This window comes from Hylaeus volcanicus, chromosome 6 (assembly GCF_026283585.1).
Source record: "Hylaeus volcanicus isolate JK05 chromosome 6, UHH_iyHylVolc1.0_haploid, whole genome shotgun sequence".
Classification (NCBI taxonomy): Eukaryota; Metazoa; Arthropoda; class Insecta; order Hymenoptera; family Colletidae; genus Hylaeus; species Hylaeus volcanicus.
The window spans coordinates 15,491,023-15,511,855 of NC_071981.1; the positions used below are offsets into that span (position 1 = coordinate 15,491,023).

General features: G+C 39.0%; 1 protein-coding gene across 8 annotated transcripts in view; it reads left to right on the forward strand.

Moving 5' to 3' along the window:
- LOC128878018 (RING finger protein nhl-1) overlaps positions 1-20,833 on the forward strand; it is an 88,778-nt gene that overhangs the window by 27,994 nt on the left and 39,951 nt on the right. For 6 of the 8 annotated variants that reach the window (XM_054125789.1, XM_054125790.1, XM_054125785.1 and 3 more), the window contains 2 exons: positions 15,499-15,680; positions 17,290-17,523. In XM_054125789.1, the coding sequence (XP_053981764.1) occupies positions 15,501-15,680; positions 17,290-17,523 (414 nt within the window). In that variant the 5' untranslated portion in view covers positions 15,499-15,500. Of the gene's footprint in view, positions 1-8,650; positions 8,774-13,986; positions 14,125-15,498; positions 15,681-17,289; positions 17,524-20,833 lie in introns of those variants that run through there. The other 2 variants (XM_054125787.1, XM_054125786.1) reach the window with 2 other exon arrangements.

Here is a 20,833-nt window from a genome sequence, read left to right on the forward strand (position 1 = left end):
GCGACAAAGTTAGTCGCGTGTCATCGAGTTCTCCGGGAGCAGCTGAACGAATACGGAACCTAACACTCCGAGCAATAGATCGTGGTTGCCAATATTGTTCAAATAGAAATACAGTTTAAATTGTACGTTTTTGTTAAGTCTTAAGTCTAAATTAACAGGCTGACATGCACCGTAAATTGAAATAAAAGTTTATTCGTTTCAGGAGCCTGGGAAATCGAATTGCTCCAAAATGGAGACTTTAGGAATTAATTGCGAAGGAGGGACCGAAGGTTACGACTCGTCTCGGTTGTGGGATGATTATGTGTAGTTTGAAGACTAAAAAAATTATTTTTTCAATTGTGTAGAGCGTTTTGATATAGGTAGTTTCGCTTTAGATAGCTCAGATGTCCTAAAAATGGCCCCTTGCCAAACTCCGCGGCGGGCCATTTTTCCTACCGACGTTTGACTAACTATAAATAAATTTTCTTATATTTCAAGGTATACTTAAACGCTACGTAAAAGGATAAATCGAAACTCTCGATGGTTTCTTTGGGATTAATTTTCAAAGAACCTTTCTCCAGAGCGAATCGATCGCCTAATACATGGCTTGATAGTATTAACCCTTTGAACTCGAGAGGTGACTCTCAGTCACCACTAAGTTTTCTTTAGGTTTAATTTCTTTGGAACTCGAAGTGTCAACAAAATGATTGTCGTTGAGGCAAAGGTGACCTGATTCTCAAATCTCAAATTAAGGTTCTCATTTTCGAAGTTAATCTAGCTTACCATTCGTGACAATAGAATGCTAAGAAAACATCTCGAGTTGCTAGCAGATATCAGAAAAAAAGGCCTCGAGTGCAAAGGGTTAATATTCTGAAGACTATCTATCGAAATTTCAACAATGTCTTCTCCGTGACTGACGAATAGTCTTCCATTTAATTTCACTGCTGATTTGGAAGTCGTATCACATAAACTAGTGATTAATAGCATTAGTATCATGAAAACGCAATGGGGCGAAAAGACGGTGTTCTCTCGCATCGTGAATTTCACTCAGGGGCATTCTTTATAGCTCTGTGCAGTTCGTCTGTCCGAAAGCCCCGTGTTAGAGATGTTTTAGTAGCAATAAAACTCAAGCTTGAGGCGTGATGTGCTTCGAGGCCCTCAGCAGTTTTAAGGGTTGGAAGAGTCTCGGTATCATCAAAAAAACCATGTTCGGTGCAATTTTTCGGTACGATGGTAAACCAGGTACAATCAAACAACTTTAATGACTAGAAATTGCTAAAAATGAAGTAGTATAAAAATAAAATAAAAATTGAAATAAAAAAGGTTAAATAGAAATAAAATAAAAATTGAAATAAAAAAGGTTAAATAGAAATAAAATAAAATAGACATAGAATTGTCAATGACACTCGACAGCCATTGTTTGAATGTGCATATAAATGAAAAGCTAACGATTGAAACTTATAACAAAATATTTAAATGATTAAATGAAATTTTGTATCGATGTACAATAAATGTAATCGTGTTGGGAATTACGTAAATATGCTTACTAATGTAATTCAACAAAATATTCAGCATGATCTAAATAAGAATTTCCGAGTAAGAGATAATCAACTTTTTCATCCAAATTTTAATGCTCCAACGATTTTTATTTTACTTTCTACAATATTTAGTTGTATTATATTCACATAATATTATTTATTATTATGCTTTTAATTCACCTAGGAGAAAAGAATTGCCAAGGGGTGAAACAACCTTCAACGAAAATTCAGATTATTAAATTGAAGGACTATCTATATTATGTATATACATACATACACAGATGATGAGAGGCTGTCGATCGATCGAATAAGATATGTGACGCGTATCCTACCAATCAGGTGTATAGACAGAATCATTTGAACCGCGCGTACCGTGGCCACGGATTATTCCAGCCATCAGGAACTGCCAGCTGAATTCCAATAATCCCAGGACAATACGCAGAGAAGATTAAGTATGTCACGTTCGCGAACACAGGTACGATCATTTGCAAATATGCCCACTGTGGTTATATCTATAGATATACCGAATAGGAAAATATAAATAGCGACTACCCTAAAAAAACATTCAGCGTATCAAGAATTTTGCTGGAAAGTTTACGGACAGATAAAATACAAAAGAAAATGGAAGGAACGCTTTGACCAGACTGTACCGTCGTTTCAAATTGAACTTTCGCCTAATGTTCATCCATGAGATCACCTCTGGCGTGTTCGCACTCCATAAGAAGCCGCAGATGAATAAATCATCGCTGCCGCTACCGAGAGAGGTCGCGGTGTCCCGAAGATTAACGACAGCGGTGATATTCAGCTGCCGAACGTTCCTGAACAATCGTCGAACCGATGAAAATGACAGAGAACGCGAGAAACGAGTGCCGGATGAGCAGTATGGCATCCGATGTGGTTCAAAGGGCGGACAACGCGAATCAGCAACGTTTAAGGGGGTGCAGAGCTACTCACAACGGAGGAGAGAGCAGAAAGAGATGCGAGGGAATCGAGGAAACTAGGAACGCTGCTTGAGAAAAAGAGGTGGAAACTGGGAAAAGCCATCGGTAAAAGAACTTTCAGCTGGTCGACCGACAGCGAAAAAATTCATATAGATTTTTCTTGGTAGCCTACACCCCTCTGGAACATTTGTCAATTAGAAGGGCTCGAAGGGGTACAAAATACGAGACATGCGGAGAATGTATTTTTTTTTCGAGGGTAGAAATCGATAGGAGCCCCTTGGAACGAGAGTGAACAACGGCGCGTGTCGACGCTGATAAATATATGTGCACGCATTGTTTCCGAATGTCGAGAGGTCTCGTGGAGCTTCGAAGAATAGGTCATCCGTGAGAATTTTTTTTTTAGGGAAAGTGTAAGGAGAATCATTCTCAAATTTTATATGCGGTTTTGATGGTTGTGAGAGGAGGTTTCAGAATTTTTGTAACTACATTGTGAATGTAGTTTGGTGTCTGCGCAATGAGTATATGGGACCGCTCTGTCACACCTCGTAAAGTGGCTGGATTCATTCTTTCTTCACGTCCACGAGTATTTGTCAGCACCAAAAATGTATCAACCCTTGAATGCTCTATGTTTCAAATTTGATACCGAACTTTTAAATCGAATTGTACGCTTGCAATTGATTTGTTTTTAATATTTGGCTGTATGTATATTACCGCAGCATAATGATCTTTTGAACAAAAGTTAAAAAATTAACGTCAGCTGTCAAAATTGTTCACATAATAAATACATTGATATCCTTTTTTTAATTTGGAAAATCAGGCTTCTAAGGTTTAAATTAAAACTTTACATTGAACTTGAATGGAAGAGTTTACACATAGTAATGAAGGAGGTTATTAAAAAATAATATAATTACAATATTTTTAATCCACAAAATAATGAGAATTAACCATTCAAGAATTATATTAATGAAAAAGAGAATTGGCACAAAAAATAATATTATAAGGAAATTCCTATGAATAGCCTCCCTCCCTGTGCATTAAACATTTCGTTTTAAAAAAGAAAAAAAAACGGAAGTACTCTATACAGCTTACGTTCAATAAAAGAACAAAATCCTGAAGCACCTTTTGACGAAACCATTAATAATTCGTTTACAACAGTTTGTATACCCCGTAGCTGATCAAGTATAGACAACGAAGCGTGTTGAATGTTCACGGAATCATCGTTGCACTCCCAGCAATATTAACTACGAAGCGCCAACGATTGTTTCGAAAGCCAGCGTGACGGTAACTTGGCGCCGTGATCGGAAACAAAGCTCGAGCATATAGTAGAAAAGAAATTGGCGTTTGGTGCCAATTTATCGATGCACGCGCCACCGAGCACCGCTTCGCGGAGGCAGTGATTTTGCTCCGAAACGAAATACTGTTCGCGAATCAAATTCATTACACGTATCGGTCGACGATTAAATACAACCGCGGCTACGATGGAAAGCTACGGACACAATGAATTTAAAATCACTGTAACCACTATGCATATATGTATTTCTGTTCAATATCATGGCAAGGATCCAGCGAATAAATAAATGAATAATATTCAAGTCGAACCAGTTTGTGCAAGCGTTTTGTTCAACCGCTGCTAATCATTTACAAATTTTTGAAAAATAATTGGGCATACGCCTATTATTCTTGATTTATGTTTTTGTTCTCTTTTTCGAAGTTATTTTCGCGTATTGTATTGCATTTCGTGTATTATAATGTAAATGTATATTGCTAATAATTCCCTGGGGGTTTAACAGCTCTAATAAAAAAAGAAGTCAAACGAGTATAACAATTGCATTGATAGAGCATTCAATTAAAGTCGTCTCTTATTTCTCTGTACTTTGACTGACTCGACAAAGATTGCCACCACTAGGTAAGGAAATTCCGAATTATCGACAGCGTGGCGAGGGGATCCGACCGAGTTTCGTTGGATACAGTCACCCGATAAATTCCGTGGTAGAAAGCTGTCTTGCCGACGAGAGAAAAGCTCTGGTCGATAAGAAAAGCTAGCATTCGGCCAGGCTATTCTGAGAGAGCCCTCCCCGAGAATACGCAGCGCTGGAGAACCTAAACGTGCCGGCTAACTTTAGCACGGATTTTCGTGCCGATGATCGCCGCGATCGGCAAACCCTTTTTCACGAGTGTCACTATTTCTGGACACGGGAACCTTTTGTACTCTACTCGAAACCACGAGACGCTCCACCTAGAAGCGTTTGTAGATCTCGAGGAATGCCTAGTTCCCACCTCTTCTTCGGTGTACATTCGACACAATCCCGGAAGCTGGTGATTGATTTTCCTTAATGCTGAACGTTTCATGTATTCATAGTTTATATATTGGGTGTCTTGTAGTTTATAAATTATATTATATAATATTATATATTATATTGTAGGCACCGTGATTCGAGCAAGCTTTGTTTAAACGTCTTCGAGACTTGAATTTTGAGTCCTTCTCAGTTTCATCAGAGAAAGTCCTACCGCAAAAGGATCTAAAAGCTGGAGTCGAATATATTTTAATAAAGCTTGCCACAATTTAGTTGGGCCAAAGAGATTTAGAATTTTTGGAAAGGAAAAATTATCCATCAAATCTTTTTCAACCTTTTTGCTTGCAGAGATCGGTCTGTTTTCATTTAAACAAAGAACCCTAAACAATTCGTCTTTAAACTAAATTTTTTCGCCTGAATTTTCGTGATTCTTCAATAACAACTTTCACCGTTTCTTTGTACCATTCAGTTGTTATTCAGTTGTTATAAATACCGAAAGGATCGTGCATTTTTGCCTGTTTCCTTCCTGTTCTTTCTGGATTATTTTTAGAACCTTTAGTAATGCCTCGATAGCTCCCAAAGAGCGAGAGCAAGAGCAATAAGAATAAAATTCGTTCGGCCGATGGATCTCCGTTTACGCGAAAATCGATTCGATAAACACGCGTGAAACGTCGAATAGTAATACGTAATTACAGGTACCCCCGGATAAATAGCAATTACAACGTTACGTGGGGATCGTATATCACGGCGATGACGGAGCCGGAAAATTTACAGCGTCTAAAAATCAATAGGGGTTGAAAATAATGGCAGGCGTTTCAAATATAGCCGACTGCGGAACGTCATCCTGATATCGGCATCATAATGGTTTTTTCCAGTTGGTCGTACACGCGAATGGAAAACGAGTGGACGGGAAGGCAATTCTTTAAAAATTTTCACTGCCGCGACTGTATCCGATCATCTGGATTAGCCTTTAATATTGGCCTCGGTGCTTGGCGTGCCGCCAGATTGAATATAATTGATATCGATTCGCGTTGACGCTGCGCGCGCCATTTCCATCGTTTTAACTTTAATTACAATAAACGTGTTATAAGGCGTAACTTCTAATTCGACGTTAAATAGGTACGCTACGCCCTTTTGGATCGCTATCGAAAATCTATATACAGAGACCGGACGTCATTAATCCCGAATCCTCCCCAATATTTAAATTCGAATAAAAAACAAAGAAAGAAAGCAGGTGTCACTGTTGCGATTAAAATACGTAAAACGTTTAAAACATATTTTTCTTTCCATAGATACTTTCCATTATTTAATACCAAACACTGAATGATCAACTAAATTAAAAGCATTTGCACACAACATTTTTGTACGGCGATGAATATTAACATAGCTTGCGAAATCAAACAGATTCTATTTATTTAAAAAGAAAATGTAATATTTTTTCATTCGTCATTGGCCACGGAACTTGGCACGGAATTGTTGTCAGCGTCTATTTCAATAAATTGTTCATCATGCTCCTCTCAAGCCCAACGTTTCCGTTTTTTTGGAAACCTATCGCGAGCAGGACAGATTCTCTTATTTTAATTAATACGCAACTGCATGTCGAAGTTGTCGATTCAACTTCCCGAACGAGGAGCATTGGAAATCAATGTCGAACAGTGAAAGTGGACCATCGGCACGACCATCGCTATTCCTCTGCGTCTTTAATTATCGGTCCCGATTTAGAAAACATTCGGATCCACCCCTCTTCGTCGCCTCGTGATCTATGATTTATTTACCATGCGTCGAACAACACGGTTCGGTAAATTTAGACGATGCAGTCGCATTGGGTAATCGAACGCATCCCTGTGCTTTGGATTCGGATTCCCCTGCGTTAGTATTATTCGACATCGCTTTGGTTACGATAGTGACGAACGTTTTTCGTCTTTTTCTTTTGAGAAAATGACTCGAAAATGGGCAAAAGAGTTTTTTTAATTTGAGCTTTCAATTTTCAGAAAATTGATCTTGAATCTCCTTGGGGCACGTGCAAGACTTGTCCAGCGTGTCTGACCATTACTCACCATTTCTACGTATGTTGCTAATTTATGTTGCTTCTGTTATGTTAGTGTCCGTTTCGATTAGTTGTAATCATTAAAAAAATTGCAGTTTGCATAGAAGAGGTCTGGTACATTAGACAATGCTAGAATTAGTAGAACTGGCCAGTCGTGGTCAGACATGGTTAGCCAAACCTTTCGTTTTATTTTTACGAAAACGAAGCTTCCTATGAAAAAATATCATTCTTCATTTTCGATTCGTTTGCAAGCAAAGGATCATCCTCTGTTAATGACGTTATATTTAAGACTAGCTGTGCCCCGCGGTTTCACCCGCGTGAAATAGTATTTATTTTATGTCGTTCGCATTCGACCGCGTGTTCCTTCATTAATCAGTAGGTGACTGTCTTTTGTTTTCCGTAACTCATATGTTTCCGATACTAATGTCGCAACCCCTTTTTACCCCCTTAAGGGTTAAATTTCGATATATCATTTCTTATTCCTTGTATACATCATAAAAGAAAACCTCTGTGCAAAATTTCAGCTTTCTAGTTTCAAGGGTTTAGCCTGGATGTTGATTGCAATCAGTCAGCGCTTCATTCTTATATATATAAATAAGTACGTAATATATGAGTATCTAACATTAATAATACATAAGTATGTAATATAATCCATGAACAAGTATAGAAACTGATAAAGAACCAAACATTCTGGTCCCTGTAAATAGGAACTGAAGAGCAATCGATCTCGTTTCCATGTTATTCGCGTCACGGTTGAATAACAGCCGCGAAGACCTTCCCGATTCTCAATGGCGAATTAACAGGAAAAAAGCTGAAAAGGTTCGTTCACGAGGTACACGATGAGGACCCAGTGGACGTTAAATTTACACCAAGGTCGCTTTTGTCTCGTTCCGTTCGCAACGATACGTACACTGTCTCGTGATCGAGAATGAATTTTCGTGTCGGTCACCGACCGATCCAACGAAAATACGATTTCCCTCTCGCGGAAAGTTTCCGTGATATCTCGTACTCTCACGACATATCATTTATTCCAGAAATTTCCATTTCCATACCTCAAACATACACACTCTCCCTTTAATATTGGCACCTTCTCAGACTATTGAAAAAATTTTGTCCAAAAGTACACGATAGATTTGATATTTCCAAAGAAATGTTTTATTATATCGTTAAAGAAAATTATAGCTCGGGTACCTCGAGATTGCTAAGCTCGTACTGTAGCCACAATCAAACATAGCCACAGCCCCTGAGGGCTCCCTGGTACCTAGCCCTTGACCTTCCCTCACAAAACGAACCCCTCCTCTCTTCCATTTCTCGATTCCACTTCTTCGATCTCCCGAAAGCCTCCATTCAGCCTGAATCTCATACCTTTCAGGAACGTTTATCATTCATTTTCTCCTTATCAATGAACCCAGTCGAGATCCATTCGTTGAGTAGATATTACGTATCCAAAGTGAATGTTCGATTTTTCCGTTCCACTGGCCAACTCCGGGCGCCGATACGCGCTTCAAGTCTAAACGTGTACCACGGCTGTGTTCCTCGTGGCTTCCCGCGTGGATCTTCCGTCGAAAATGAGCCGCCGGAAATCGAAGGTCTCTGTCTAAGTATAGCACGCGCCTCGCTAGCGTAAGTCTGCCCACTGACGTCAAAAAGTGTCAGTATACCCCTGGACCGACCGATTCCAGAAGCACGACGATCCGTCTCAGTGTCCCGTGAAAACCGATAGTGCGACATCGTGCGTGCGCGGATAGATCCATCCTAAACGTGCCGTGTGTGAAATCGAAATTGTTCACAGTGCTCTCAATCGAGTTTCCTCCCGAAGGAACGCTGAAAAAGTTTTTCTTCATCGTGTTGGTCGAGTTTCGTCGTTAACGAAGACTTCTCGTGCGAGTCAAAGCGAGCAATCGGATTTGTTTTATGCCTGCGTCTTGAATCTCGAAAAAGAGTCGTCCGGGAGTTTCGTGTACAATTCTCTGGGTACGTATTCGACGCTCGAATGTATCGAGCAGGGCTTTTTTTTTACTGTAACAAGATTTTTGGATCTCGAGGATCGCGGTGGAACGTTGATCATCGTTGTTGAATAGATCTGGGTTCAGGCCTTTGTTGTACTTATTTATTTGTTTATTTACTAGTGTATCGTATTCGGTTGGAGTGTATGCATCGTTGATGTCAACAGCTTTGTCCTAGTGGGAATATTAATTTACTTTCAGGTGTGTAAAATTCAGAGGCTCGAATTTCGTAATTTTTATATTACTGATTTAAGAACATTGATACTTTTAGGATGGTGACATTTCTATGGCCACTATTGTGTTGTCATTTGTATATATAATAAATTTGTAGTTCAATGAAGTTGTGAATTAAGCCTCTGAACTTGACAGTCTGAGTGAGTTTATCGTGTCATAAACGTGTCACAAACTTCTACTTAATGTTCAACGAAATTAAAACTAAACTGATAGAACCACCTAATTATTATAAATATTCTCTCTTTTCCTCCACGATGATTGTTTCACAAACAAAACCTATAACAGTACTCGGTGACAGAGAAAATGTTAATCCTAATAAATTAACCTGTATCGATTAACAAGTCGGCTTAGAGTTAAGCGAAGACTAATTTTGCCTAACGAACTCTCAAATGCACCCAACTTTGTAAACTGAATTAAATTTAAATTGAAATCTCAACTTAAACGGAATATCCAAGTCCTCAAGGTACAATCAAGCTAAGAGTCGAAACGTTATAAATACTGTTAGTTTCGAGTCTTTAAAATTTTGCTCTTGTCTTTGTTGAAGATTAAATTATAATACGACCGTCACCCTTGGGGAGGTTCGTTGAAACAGCGCCCAGAATTTTCGTCGCGGACAAAGGAAAAGGCTGAATCACTGGCGACGCCATTAGATTACTTGGCGCGAAAATAATAACACGCCACGTGCATCTGACGACGCGTCATCGAAGAAAACGCGAGAAATTCCGCGCTTTGTGCACGTTTCCCGCCAAATTCCCCTGACCTTCGGATGAAACGATTATAATCGTCGCGGAGGTCGAAGCCACCGTTGTTTGATGTCGTCGGAAAAAGTTCTCGATCTGAGACGCGCGGAAATCCGAGAAACGTTCTTTGTTCTGTATCATTCCTGGAACATTCTTGGCCCCGACTTTTCGCCGAATTTTCCCATGAGTAAGACGGACCGCGAAAAGAGAACGAAGTGCATACTGCGCTGTTGTTTTTGGAGTAAACTCGACTCTACCTCGCAGTCGAGGTTTGGGGAGATTGTTTTCTTCCGATTATTCGTGTACCGAATGATCGAGAAGCGGTGGGAACGGAGAATAAAATGTAAACTTTAGACGTGTATTTTGAAACTATTTCGTTTTTCATAATTTGCCCTATATTTCTGCAAATATTAATTTGTTACTGTTTAGTGGGTCAGCATAAGAGGTCTTGTTTCCTATCGATAGCCTTCTATTTATTTGTTCTCTAATTTTATGTTAAACATTTCACGAATTAGAAGGAAACAAAAACAGAATTCTAAAACGAATATATAATTTGACAATTTCATAAATGGTATAATTATTCTTCAACGAGTCAGTCATTCTGTTGTGAACTTTTCCCTGTACAAGATTCTGTATGAGAATTTTTTTAAACTAGCACACAATTTCTCTAACATATTTAATATTGTAAAGTTACATTTTTATTGTGGCGACAAACGTCTGGAAATATTTCTTTGGTATTCGCTAACATGCAATCAATCACTATACCGAAAATCAACCGTTTCAAAATGACGTAACTGCATTCTGTTTTTTTTTTCAAAATACATCCACGCGTCGTTATTCTAACGACTGATTCCCAGACGACGGTTCTCGCGCTGGTCACCCAGTATACTTTCATAAAAAGAAAAGATTAATTTCATTTCAAAATAACTGAAATCGTCACTGGGCTCTATCAATGCTAATTGGCGATCTGGATCCCGCATGTTCTAATCATTCAGCAGCGTATTCGAACCACCTGAAAACTCGTTCGGCGCGAAGACAATGGAAATCTACGGAAGTTGGTTAAGTCGGGAAGCTTCCCGTCGCGGTGCCAGGATTAACATTCTACTTCGTCGCTGGTCGCGGCATCCAGAAAGTTGCTAATACAATAGGCGCCTAGCCGCCTGTTGCACCCCCAGAATATCGCTTGGCGATCAACAAGTGGTTCGTCTAAGAGTAACAATGGTTTCTAATGCGCGCACCGCGCGGTTTCCGGTGCACACGGCGGCCGCGTGCTGTGATTGGTCCCTGGCACACGGCCTTCCGCGTCGTTTCGAAGTTGCGAAAGTCGGAATGGATTTGGCTCCGCTGTCTGCTACGTGCCCGCGAACGCTTCGGGTCTCTCTTTCTCTCCACTTCGTGCGTGGAATCCGCCGCGGATCTCGATTTTAAATTTAACCCGCCCACGCTCGCCGATGACTTTCGGGAGTCGATCGAATCCTGAACAACGGTGGGAGAACTATTGCAGATATTCGTACAAAATAATGGATCGGACGTTCTATCGCGTTCTCTTCGTCTCGCGAATGTGTGTTTTTTTTTATGTTCATTTCTCATTTGAGCCCCTCAGCTGACGAGTACCTTTTCTTGGTATTGGAAGAAATTGATCTTGTGATACTGTATGGAAAATTAAGAACAGAAATTTAGCTTAGAAAAGGAAGTGGAGTGATAGTAATTACGGTATAATGTATCGTGAAATGGAAAGTCCTTTTTTTTTAAATAGTAAATTTGACTTATTATTAGGAGTCCTAATAATTTACTTCGAATACTTCTATATTCACTTTAATTAAGACTTAAAATTGATTCTTGTTCATACAAATAAATTATTCTTCTGTAATACATAAAACATTACGTTTTTTTTTTTCATTCCTAATCGTGGAGCCATGATAGTATTATTTAGGCGATGGATCGACATTTTGAGAGAAGGTTTGTACGTGGGATAATGATCTCAGAAATGATAGATAATGAAAACGCTTTGTCGCGAACACCCTCAGTTCCTTAGAGCTTCGCAGATGAGTGCGTCTTAGAGCTCAAAGTTAAATATACGCGCACGCCAGTAGTCTTCCGTTTCTTCGATTAATGCCTTCCGAATTAACTTCGCCCGTGCCGCTTGAGTTACACAATCCAGCGACTAAAATTTGCTTCTGTATCCCTACTTCAAAAGTGGTATTTCAATCCTTAGACGAACACTCGATTTCATTCGACTCTAAGTACCCAGAGGGGTCTGTAACGAATTCTAACAAAACTGTCATGGTTTGAGAATCTTTCTAACAAATACCGTTATTATTATGTTCATAATACCATTTTTTTTTGTTTTTAATTGAAACCCTTTTATCACGACTGCTTTTATCTATTTTTTTTAATTTGGACCCTTTTATAATGAAATGCAATTATCGATGACACCTGATTCCATCGTTTTCATCTACCCTTCCTTCTCAGATCCTTTGCAATCCAAGAGTCGAAATAAAACCTCTCAAAAGTTTTGAAAGACTCATTTCAAAGGAAATTCCACTCGGAATTTGAATGTCAACCGAGGAGCCGTCGCAACTCGCGAAAAGAGACATCGAGCAGAAATAGCAGCGTATTAATAGGTCCCTTGTTATAGAAAAATCTACAGCCTAGACAAAACTATGTCTCGCTGAGGCCGCGCGAAGATTGAGCGAGGATATTTTGCTTGGCTCGTGGAAGCGTAACCGCATCGTATCGATCAAACCGTACCAAGACGCTCGTCGAGGAATCTTATTTTCCGCTGGCGAAGCTTTTCAATAATTCCGTGCGTGCGCTAGCGAACGCAACGAGAATCCCGATCATAAATCGGCCGAGGAGTTTTGAAACTCGAGTGGAACTCGAGACGCCGCGACTGCCAAGCACTTCTAATTGCGAGGATTGTCCAAAGGCCTTCGAGATCAGATTCGCTCGATAATTAGCGACGTACTGACTCGAGAACTTAGAATGTCTTCAATTTTCACCAGCGATCGTATTAACTTTTGGCCACGTATCGAGAAGAGCAACGACACTGCCAAGATCTTGACATTGTCATCGGCGTACGTACATTCCTCCCTGACAGAGGCAGAAAGGGAATGCTTGATATTTCGCAAAGAAAAAATTAAAAATGAAAAGTATAGAATTTCTAATCCTTCCTCAGTTACACATTTCAAGAGAACAGATGATTATAAAACCAAATATTGAAGCATTAATAATATTCAGATATTTCTGTTTAAACTAGAGTTAATGATTGTAATAAATGTAAAGGAACCGAAGTGATTTCTACACCTAATGCATCCGTAAAAATATGAATTTGCATAAGCATCCTCATCTAGTCATCCTCGGCCTAGTCCTCGGTCGCACCCAACGTAGACCAAACGGAAGTGACCGATGATTCTTTCTTTGGTCAGGTGCTCGCCGAACCGCGAGTACAAGATATATACGCTGCGAATATAATGTTTGCGACCAAACATACGACACGGTGAATAACGACTTGGCAGAATAGAGATCTCGAATTGCAACAGGCCACGGCTTACGAGTTCGAACTATTTATTAACTGTGACGACGGTGACTTCGTATTTCACGCAGTGACGTGAAGTTCGAAAATATTTCGTTGTTGATCGTTCGAACCTGTGACGCGATTGGGTACGATAAATAGAGTAACTAAGCCCCTAGGTTTCGACGAATCCCGCGAATTTGTTGGGATTACCTACTGTATTTTCTGCAGGCAACGTCAAACGTTTGGTACACCCCGTTGATCTCTATAACTTTCTCGGAGAAAAAGCATTTTCGAATTATATATAATGCATTGAGAATCAAAAATGTTCTTCGAGAGTTGAGCTATTATTTTGTAGTAAGCCAGGACTATAACAAGTCTAAGCCAGGACCTCTATTTACGATAAATATATTATTAATAATATTATTAGTAATAATACTACCTAGTAAACATCCATTGAGAATATTTCTGTTTAAACTATATTGTTTAAATATAGTTGAAACAATTATATAATAATAATTATTACTATATCATAATTATATTTGACAGTAATAATAAACATATATGATAATAATAATTCTGTGCAAACAGCATCAACTCGAAGAGCATGTGTCAAAGTAGCAAATCGTGCGTAGATTATATGGACGCTCTTCAGAACTGCGTATAAATAATAGTACGTGAGAATCTTTAGCCAGTACGTCAGTAGCCACCAAAGCGAACGTTACCAAATTATTTATGTTAAGAAACTGTGATTCCCAGTTTGAATTGACTGTAAATCCCGGCGCTCTTTATGAGTTTTCGAAGACAAGACGATATTCTGATCTCAAATACGTACGTATTTTCTGAATTTTCTTTCGCAATCGTGCATTTAAGATGGCCGTTGCGCAATACCACAATGCTGCAATTAATTTATTTGGTGTAACTGTTATTTTCAGTTTCAAATATTCGGCATATTCGATAGACTGCATTTTTAAGAAGTGGTATTCGTTTATGGCCAATACTAAATATATATGAATAGTCAGTAATTTATCATTTAAATTGACGAAATATCATTAGAACAATAATGTAATAACAATTGCGTTCTCTTTTCAGTGTTTTCTATGAAAGTCTACATTGAAAATGTATAAAAAGTTCTTCGTCTTTGAGAAAATCAATTTCGAACAGTCCTGGGACGCACGCGCGATAGAATTACCACTTGGCTAACATATCTGCCAATTACACGTTATTGTTGCATCCGCTGTCGTTTGTAAACACTTTCAGTGAAACCGTATCACTTGGTTAAATTGATTCTAATTAATTAAAAGACGGTCGGATGGACGATAGACAGACAATACCGTACCACTGCCGATGTTTACAAACGCCAGCGCAAGTAGAAACAGTGAGTAATGGACAGACGCGTCAGCCAAGTCAACTGCACGCGTGCTCGACGAACATTGAGAATAGGTGTTCTCTGAAACTAAACTTTTTACATTCTACTTTGTCAATTCATTCTCTCACTACTTCTCGCTACTACTACTACTTTTGTCTGTCGAGAACAAACATTGATACTACGCCCATATTTATGCAGTCACTTTTAGTACCATTCGTTTATTAACCCTTTGTACTCGAGGTCTTTTTTTATGGTATCTACCAGCAACTCGAGATGTTTCTTAACATTCTATTGAGTTCTAAGGTATCGAGATTTTAGAACAAGGTCATCTTTATCTCACCGACAATCATTTTATCGATACGTCGAGCTCCAAAGAAATTAAACCTAAAGAAACATCAGGTATTGTAGATTTGTTGCGTGAAACCTAATGGTGACTGAGAGTCACCTCTCGAGTGGAAAGGGTTAACACTAATATTGAATCTAGAAAATTCATGTGGATCGGGAAATAAGTGTACAATTAATTCATTATAATATATTCACAACACCAGCTTTATATATTACAACAAATTTTTCAAGTAAGGGTTCAGGATTTTGTTATATATTCAACTCTTTTTTATTGTAAATGGAAGCAGACATGATTATACTATTAAAAGACCAAAATTCTAACGTCTCTTTTGGAACTCTTTAGTGTAGGATACGGAAATCTCAATTTCCGTTTGAAATGGAAATCCTCCTCTTTCTTCGAATATATTTATTTTGCTGATCGAGTACACAAACTTTTATCTCTGTTATTTATCTGTTACTCTTCTAACAAGTGTTTCTCACGTGTGTTACAGGCATGGAGCAGTTCGAGCAACTGCTGACGTGCGCTATATGCCTGGACCGGTACAGAAACCCGAAGCTTTTGCCATGCCAGCACAGCTTTTGCATGGAACCCTGCATGGATGGCCTCGTTGACTACGTGCGGCGACAGGTCAAATGTCCAGAATGCCGCGCGGAACATCGTATACCTTACCAGGTGGGTAACCGATTCCGAAATCGTTAACGGCAGAAGTTTTCCTCCCATTAGAGGCAACTGTCGCGAACATCCAGTTCCCGCCGATATCGCTTATTTAAGGACTCTTCTGCGCCCGACGTCCTCGAACGTCGCAAGTTTTCACGATTCGCTTCACTCTAATAGAACAAAAGCAATTCTACGATTGCTCCCAGGACAGGTTGACCCGGTGATTCTTAGAGTTCCAAAATCACAAGGTCAATTTTATCGGGTAACAATTTTATTTACCTGGAAATTTCTTACTATTCGATTGTTTTTTCTGTGCGACTTGTTTAGTTGCCTGATTAACAATAACTATGTTCCTTCGATATATTTTATATCGTGATTTCTGCACATGGTTAAAATTATATCGTTTGGTTTGTAGAATTACAAACATAAAACATAATACACTCGATACTTCATTGTATACAAAAAATTTAGACCAATTTCATGCACCGAATACTATTCATTATATCGTGATCCTTTACAATTATTTAACTTCTATAATAACTTGTATTTTATTCTAGTCGAATGTTCCACGGAACAGTTATGCTCAGAATTAACTTAGAATTCTTTCACCAAAACACGCGATTCACTATGTATCAATTTACAGAAAATGAATCTGATACAATCTTCAATCGTCAATAATTTACAATTCCATAACCCTCGAATCATTTGGCACGACATTCCAATCGTATCATTTCGCAGCATTACGGCGAAGACTCGCCGCGTTAACCTCCGATTCCCGTTCAATCGCGAATCTCACGATTAATTTCACAAATGGAAATCGGTTAGCTGGATAAACTCGGCGACATTCGATATCAAAATCAACCCGAATCCACGAACGAAGAACAATGGAAATGCACGAACAGATGGCACACGTGCTCTTCGAATTAAGCATACCCGAACACGGTTTTACTTAACCGAGTGTAATACGCAGCCTCATCTTTATTCAACAGCGAATCTGCGCAGACAGGGTATCCCTCATGAAATTGGATGAAGTTTCGGGTTTCGTGACGCGACGCTTCCTCGTGAAACATTTGTCTTAGTTTCTTCCACCCCTCCCCTCTAAGAAACGCGATCGTTCTTGCGATTGGCCACGTGCTGATTTTCAAGTTATGGCGTTAGGTCAAATCATTATTTTCATCTCTTCGTACCTGTACTCAGGTGCAATTATTATTTTTAGTTACGATCAAAAATACATATATGTAGTTTCTGTATCTTGCATTTTAAAGAGAGCACACGTAAAATACCTGAAACTTTGAAATAAACAGGGAATGTCAAATAGAAAAGTTAAATTAACACTCGAATGGAAGAATTCCACACAAATATAAATAGAATCTTCGTATATTTACTAAGGAATCCAACAACTCTTACTTTCATGATAACACTTTAATAAATAACTACCACGATTTTTACATATTTTACCCAAATTCAATTTGAAGTAAGAGCTGGTACTATTCTTTTACGAGTCCAAAGGGGTATATGTACACACACCCTTATTGGAAATTCCTTTCGTTTCATTTTCGCGTGGAACCGTGGTTATTCAATCGAACGTTCGCGATTCTCTAACGTGCGTCGTGTTGTCCTGCAGGGTGTGCAGGCGTTCCCGACCAACGTGACCCTGCAACGATTCCTGGAATTGCACATCGAGATCACAGGAGAGCTGCCAGACCCTACCAGCGGCCAGACAATGGAACGGTGCGGCGTTTGTTCAGAGAAAAGCTACTGCTCCCTCTGTGTGCACTGCGAGAAAAAATGCTGCCCCGAGTGCAAGGACGCTCACATGGACATCCTCAGGCGTGAGATTACGCGCATCAATTCCCAGGTAGGTGGACCATGCTACCGTGCGAACGTTCGCAGGAATCCTCTTTGAATACCTTACTCCCTGAACGACGGAATTCGCGACGAGGAAAGCTTAAAACCTTGATTCTTCCTTTTTTGTTTTTTTGTTTTTGTGGAAATATTAGTCTGTCGGGGATCATCGTCCCTTTCTTATCGTGTGCTGGCTGGAAAACAATTGGAATACGTGGCAAACAACTTTCGTGTTATTTTACGTGTCGATGAAACGCAGTCGTGACTGAAAAAAGGGCAGAATTGTTTATTTTTATTCTTGGTGGAAATTTCATTCCGGTGAATAAAACGTTAAGAATAGGTTATTTCTTATCACGTGGAAGCTGAGAAACGATTACGAAGGGCAGTAAACTTTTTCTTGTATTTATTTGGAATATTTAAGGTGAAAATGTTCAACGTTTGAAATTATTTGTTGTTTGAATAGTGGAATGAAATAAATTTATTGTATTCAGAGGGAGAACTATCAACAATCGAACCACTGCTGTCACTCGTCACTAACTATTGAACTAGAAATTAAAAAAAAAAATCACCAAGTAGCTGAAACAGTACATCGTTTACATTTTCACTGGAAAATATTTTCTGCCCTAATCTGCATAAAAAGAAGGAACTTTTCAGGTTCAGCGCCAAAATCCACAAACGCGTATTACCAAGAAACGATGATAGAAACATGGCGCGGAGCAGAAATTTTGTTTTTAACATTTCGTATTTTTGGAAGTTCGAGTGACCGCGAAATCGCTTTAAAAAAAGAATATCGTGTAAATCGGGGATTAGGCGTATTTCTGGAAACAGCGCAGAGGATTTACACCCGATCCCTGGGAGGGTAAATCAACTTCGTTCCTTCCAGACTCCCTCGGGCGCCCAGATAGCGCCCGATCGGCCGCGAATCGACGATCCAAGGATGTTTTTAATCTCCGCGAACGCCATCTCGGGGATTACACTTCGATTGAAATTCTTCCGATCTGTGACGCTTTTTTTTTTTTTAATCGTTTGGATATCTGAATCGGGAATTAGCGCCGATATTGAACGAAGGAAGCATAGAGCTCGAGGGTGTTCCACCGTGAAATCGTTTCTCTTGATTCAAGGAGCACTGTGTATTCGACTGCAATATCTTCTCTCAGAGAGAAATGCTTTATCTCGAGACTACTCTTCCTACTATTGAACTCTTTCACGCGAGATGTCGGTTTCCGTAATTACACTTTGTACTTTTAATTTTATGCTTGCGTACGATACGGTGATAATGATATTTTAAGTACGATTCGAGGAGAGTTTTGTTAATACTGAAAACTTTATATAGTACAAAAAAAAAAAAAAAAAAATAGAAAATGTAATGATATTGCAGAGGACCCAAAACCTGGATTTGAAAACGTCAAGTACTATGAGTTACGAGTATTTTAAGGTAGCATTAGAATTTTGTTTTTTGGGAAAACGGAAATGGTGTTGGGATATTTCCGATATTTTATTTTAATTATCCATGTGGGCCTATTTATAGGATTTTCAGTTCCAGCATTTAGGTAGAAGGACAAAATCCCGAAGCTCCGTTTGAAAAATCTTTTGTTACTTCATGAACGAACTGATACTTTTAGCCTTTCACTTACGTTTCATTTTTATTTCGTATTGACCTAATTAACGTTAATTGACCACGTGACTAGTTTCGTACAAAAAGTCACGATTGTTACACGATATTCCAAGGAACCGATCTTGTAAATTGGGATATACATAGGTGCACTAAGAAGGAGGCTGATTCGTGTCTATTTTCGGGGACCACGGATAAACTTTCACGCAATCGTATTTGAGGCAGACCAGAGTCTGGTATCTATACATCGACAGCCAACGACTTGTTGCGTTTCAAGGAGATGTTATTATTATTAAGAGGTCATTACTTCGTGATTACGTCTTCAGTTATCGTTATTATCATTAATGGAAAGTATTAGGCGAAGCATTTACCTCCTCCACTGGTAACACGTTCTCCGCGAATTCACCGTCAATGTTTCCAGGTGGTTGGTAATTGCAAACCAGATAAATTTTTCCGTCATCACCAGTGGCCATTCCAAGGCCGATCGATGTCGTTCCTTTCCATACCAGTTGTGTGAAGTGACGCACGTCTTCTAAATTTTTCACCGTCGGTTCCCCGTATTTGAAGTATTTCCCCTCTTGGTACCTGAGAACCAAGTACAGTAGACGATCAGATGATTCGAACCACTAAAGAAAAAAGAAAGTTGTTTAATATATTCCAAGAAATCTTTCTTATCTTCGTTGGCTCGTATAATTTTATCAATGACTGCAAATAGCACGAATCGTAGCCGAGTCATTTGAAATTCAAATTTAATCGGTGAATGCACCTGAATGAAATGACAAACGGTATCGTGGTAAAAGGTTTTCAGTGTTTTCTGCGAGGACTAACCAAAATTCTATGGGATCTCGTGGCTTTATATCCTCTGGCACGTCTCTCCAGAAGCTTACGTACACATTTTCGCCGTAGTCGGGGTCTGATCTGTACGCCAGGGTGCCTTTTTTTGCCAATATGTCCGCCCATTCTTGGGCGTACTCGTTCAACTGAAAATCAAAGCAGCGTTTCATTTTTAATATTTATTACGGAATGAAATTCATCTTGAATGAGGAAAATTAACTCGTTTGGCTAGGTAGAGTGTGCTGTCGATAGTGTAGTGCGCTCTGTTGGTAATTATTTATCAACAGAGTGTTCTACAGTACCAACAAACCATCCTCTTTTATCTAAAGAATGTTTTGTATTATCTACTCAAAAGGAAACCAATGTTTCTTCCAAAAGTACATAGTTTCAGGGGCAATAAATATACAAGAATTTTTTTAAATTTCAACTATAGTTACAACATTTAAATAACCCTGATCTATCAACTAAAACACACTGTCACTGTTGCAGACAGTTCTTATATTACAGCATATAAATACTTGGAAATTTAATCTTAAATATCTGATACGTTATTAACTACAATCACTCGAGGCTACATATTACTGGTTACAACATTTCAAGCTGTACTACTGTACCCAAGCTCATTTAAATATTAGAGAACCCATCGACGAAGTCCTGCTGCCAGCTCATCGAGCTGAATAATTTAACACGGGGAAATAGTACGTCCCTTTTGATTGAATTTAGTAATGAACGTTACTAATACACCACTGCTATTAATACTGCAATATTTCATAAAATTCTGCAGAATAAACAAACAACTCGAAAATGTTAATCATTAAACGCGTACCTCTTCGACGATCGCGACTGGAGGGGACGTGTGATTGGCTCGGTACTGATT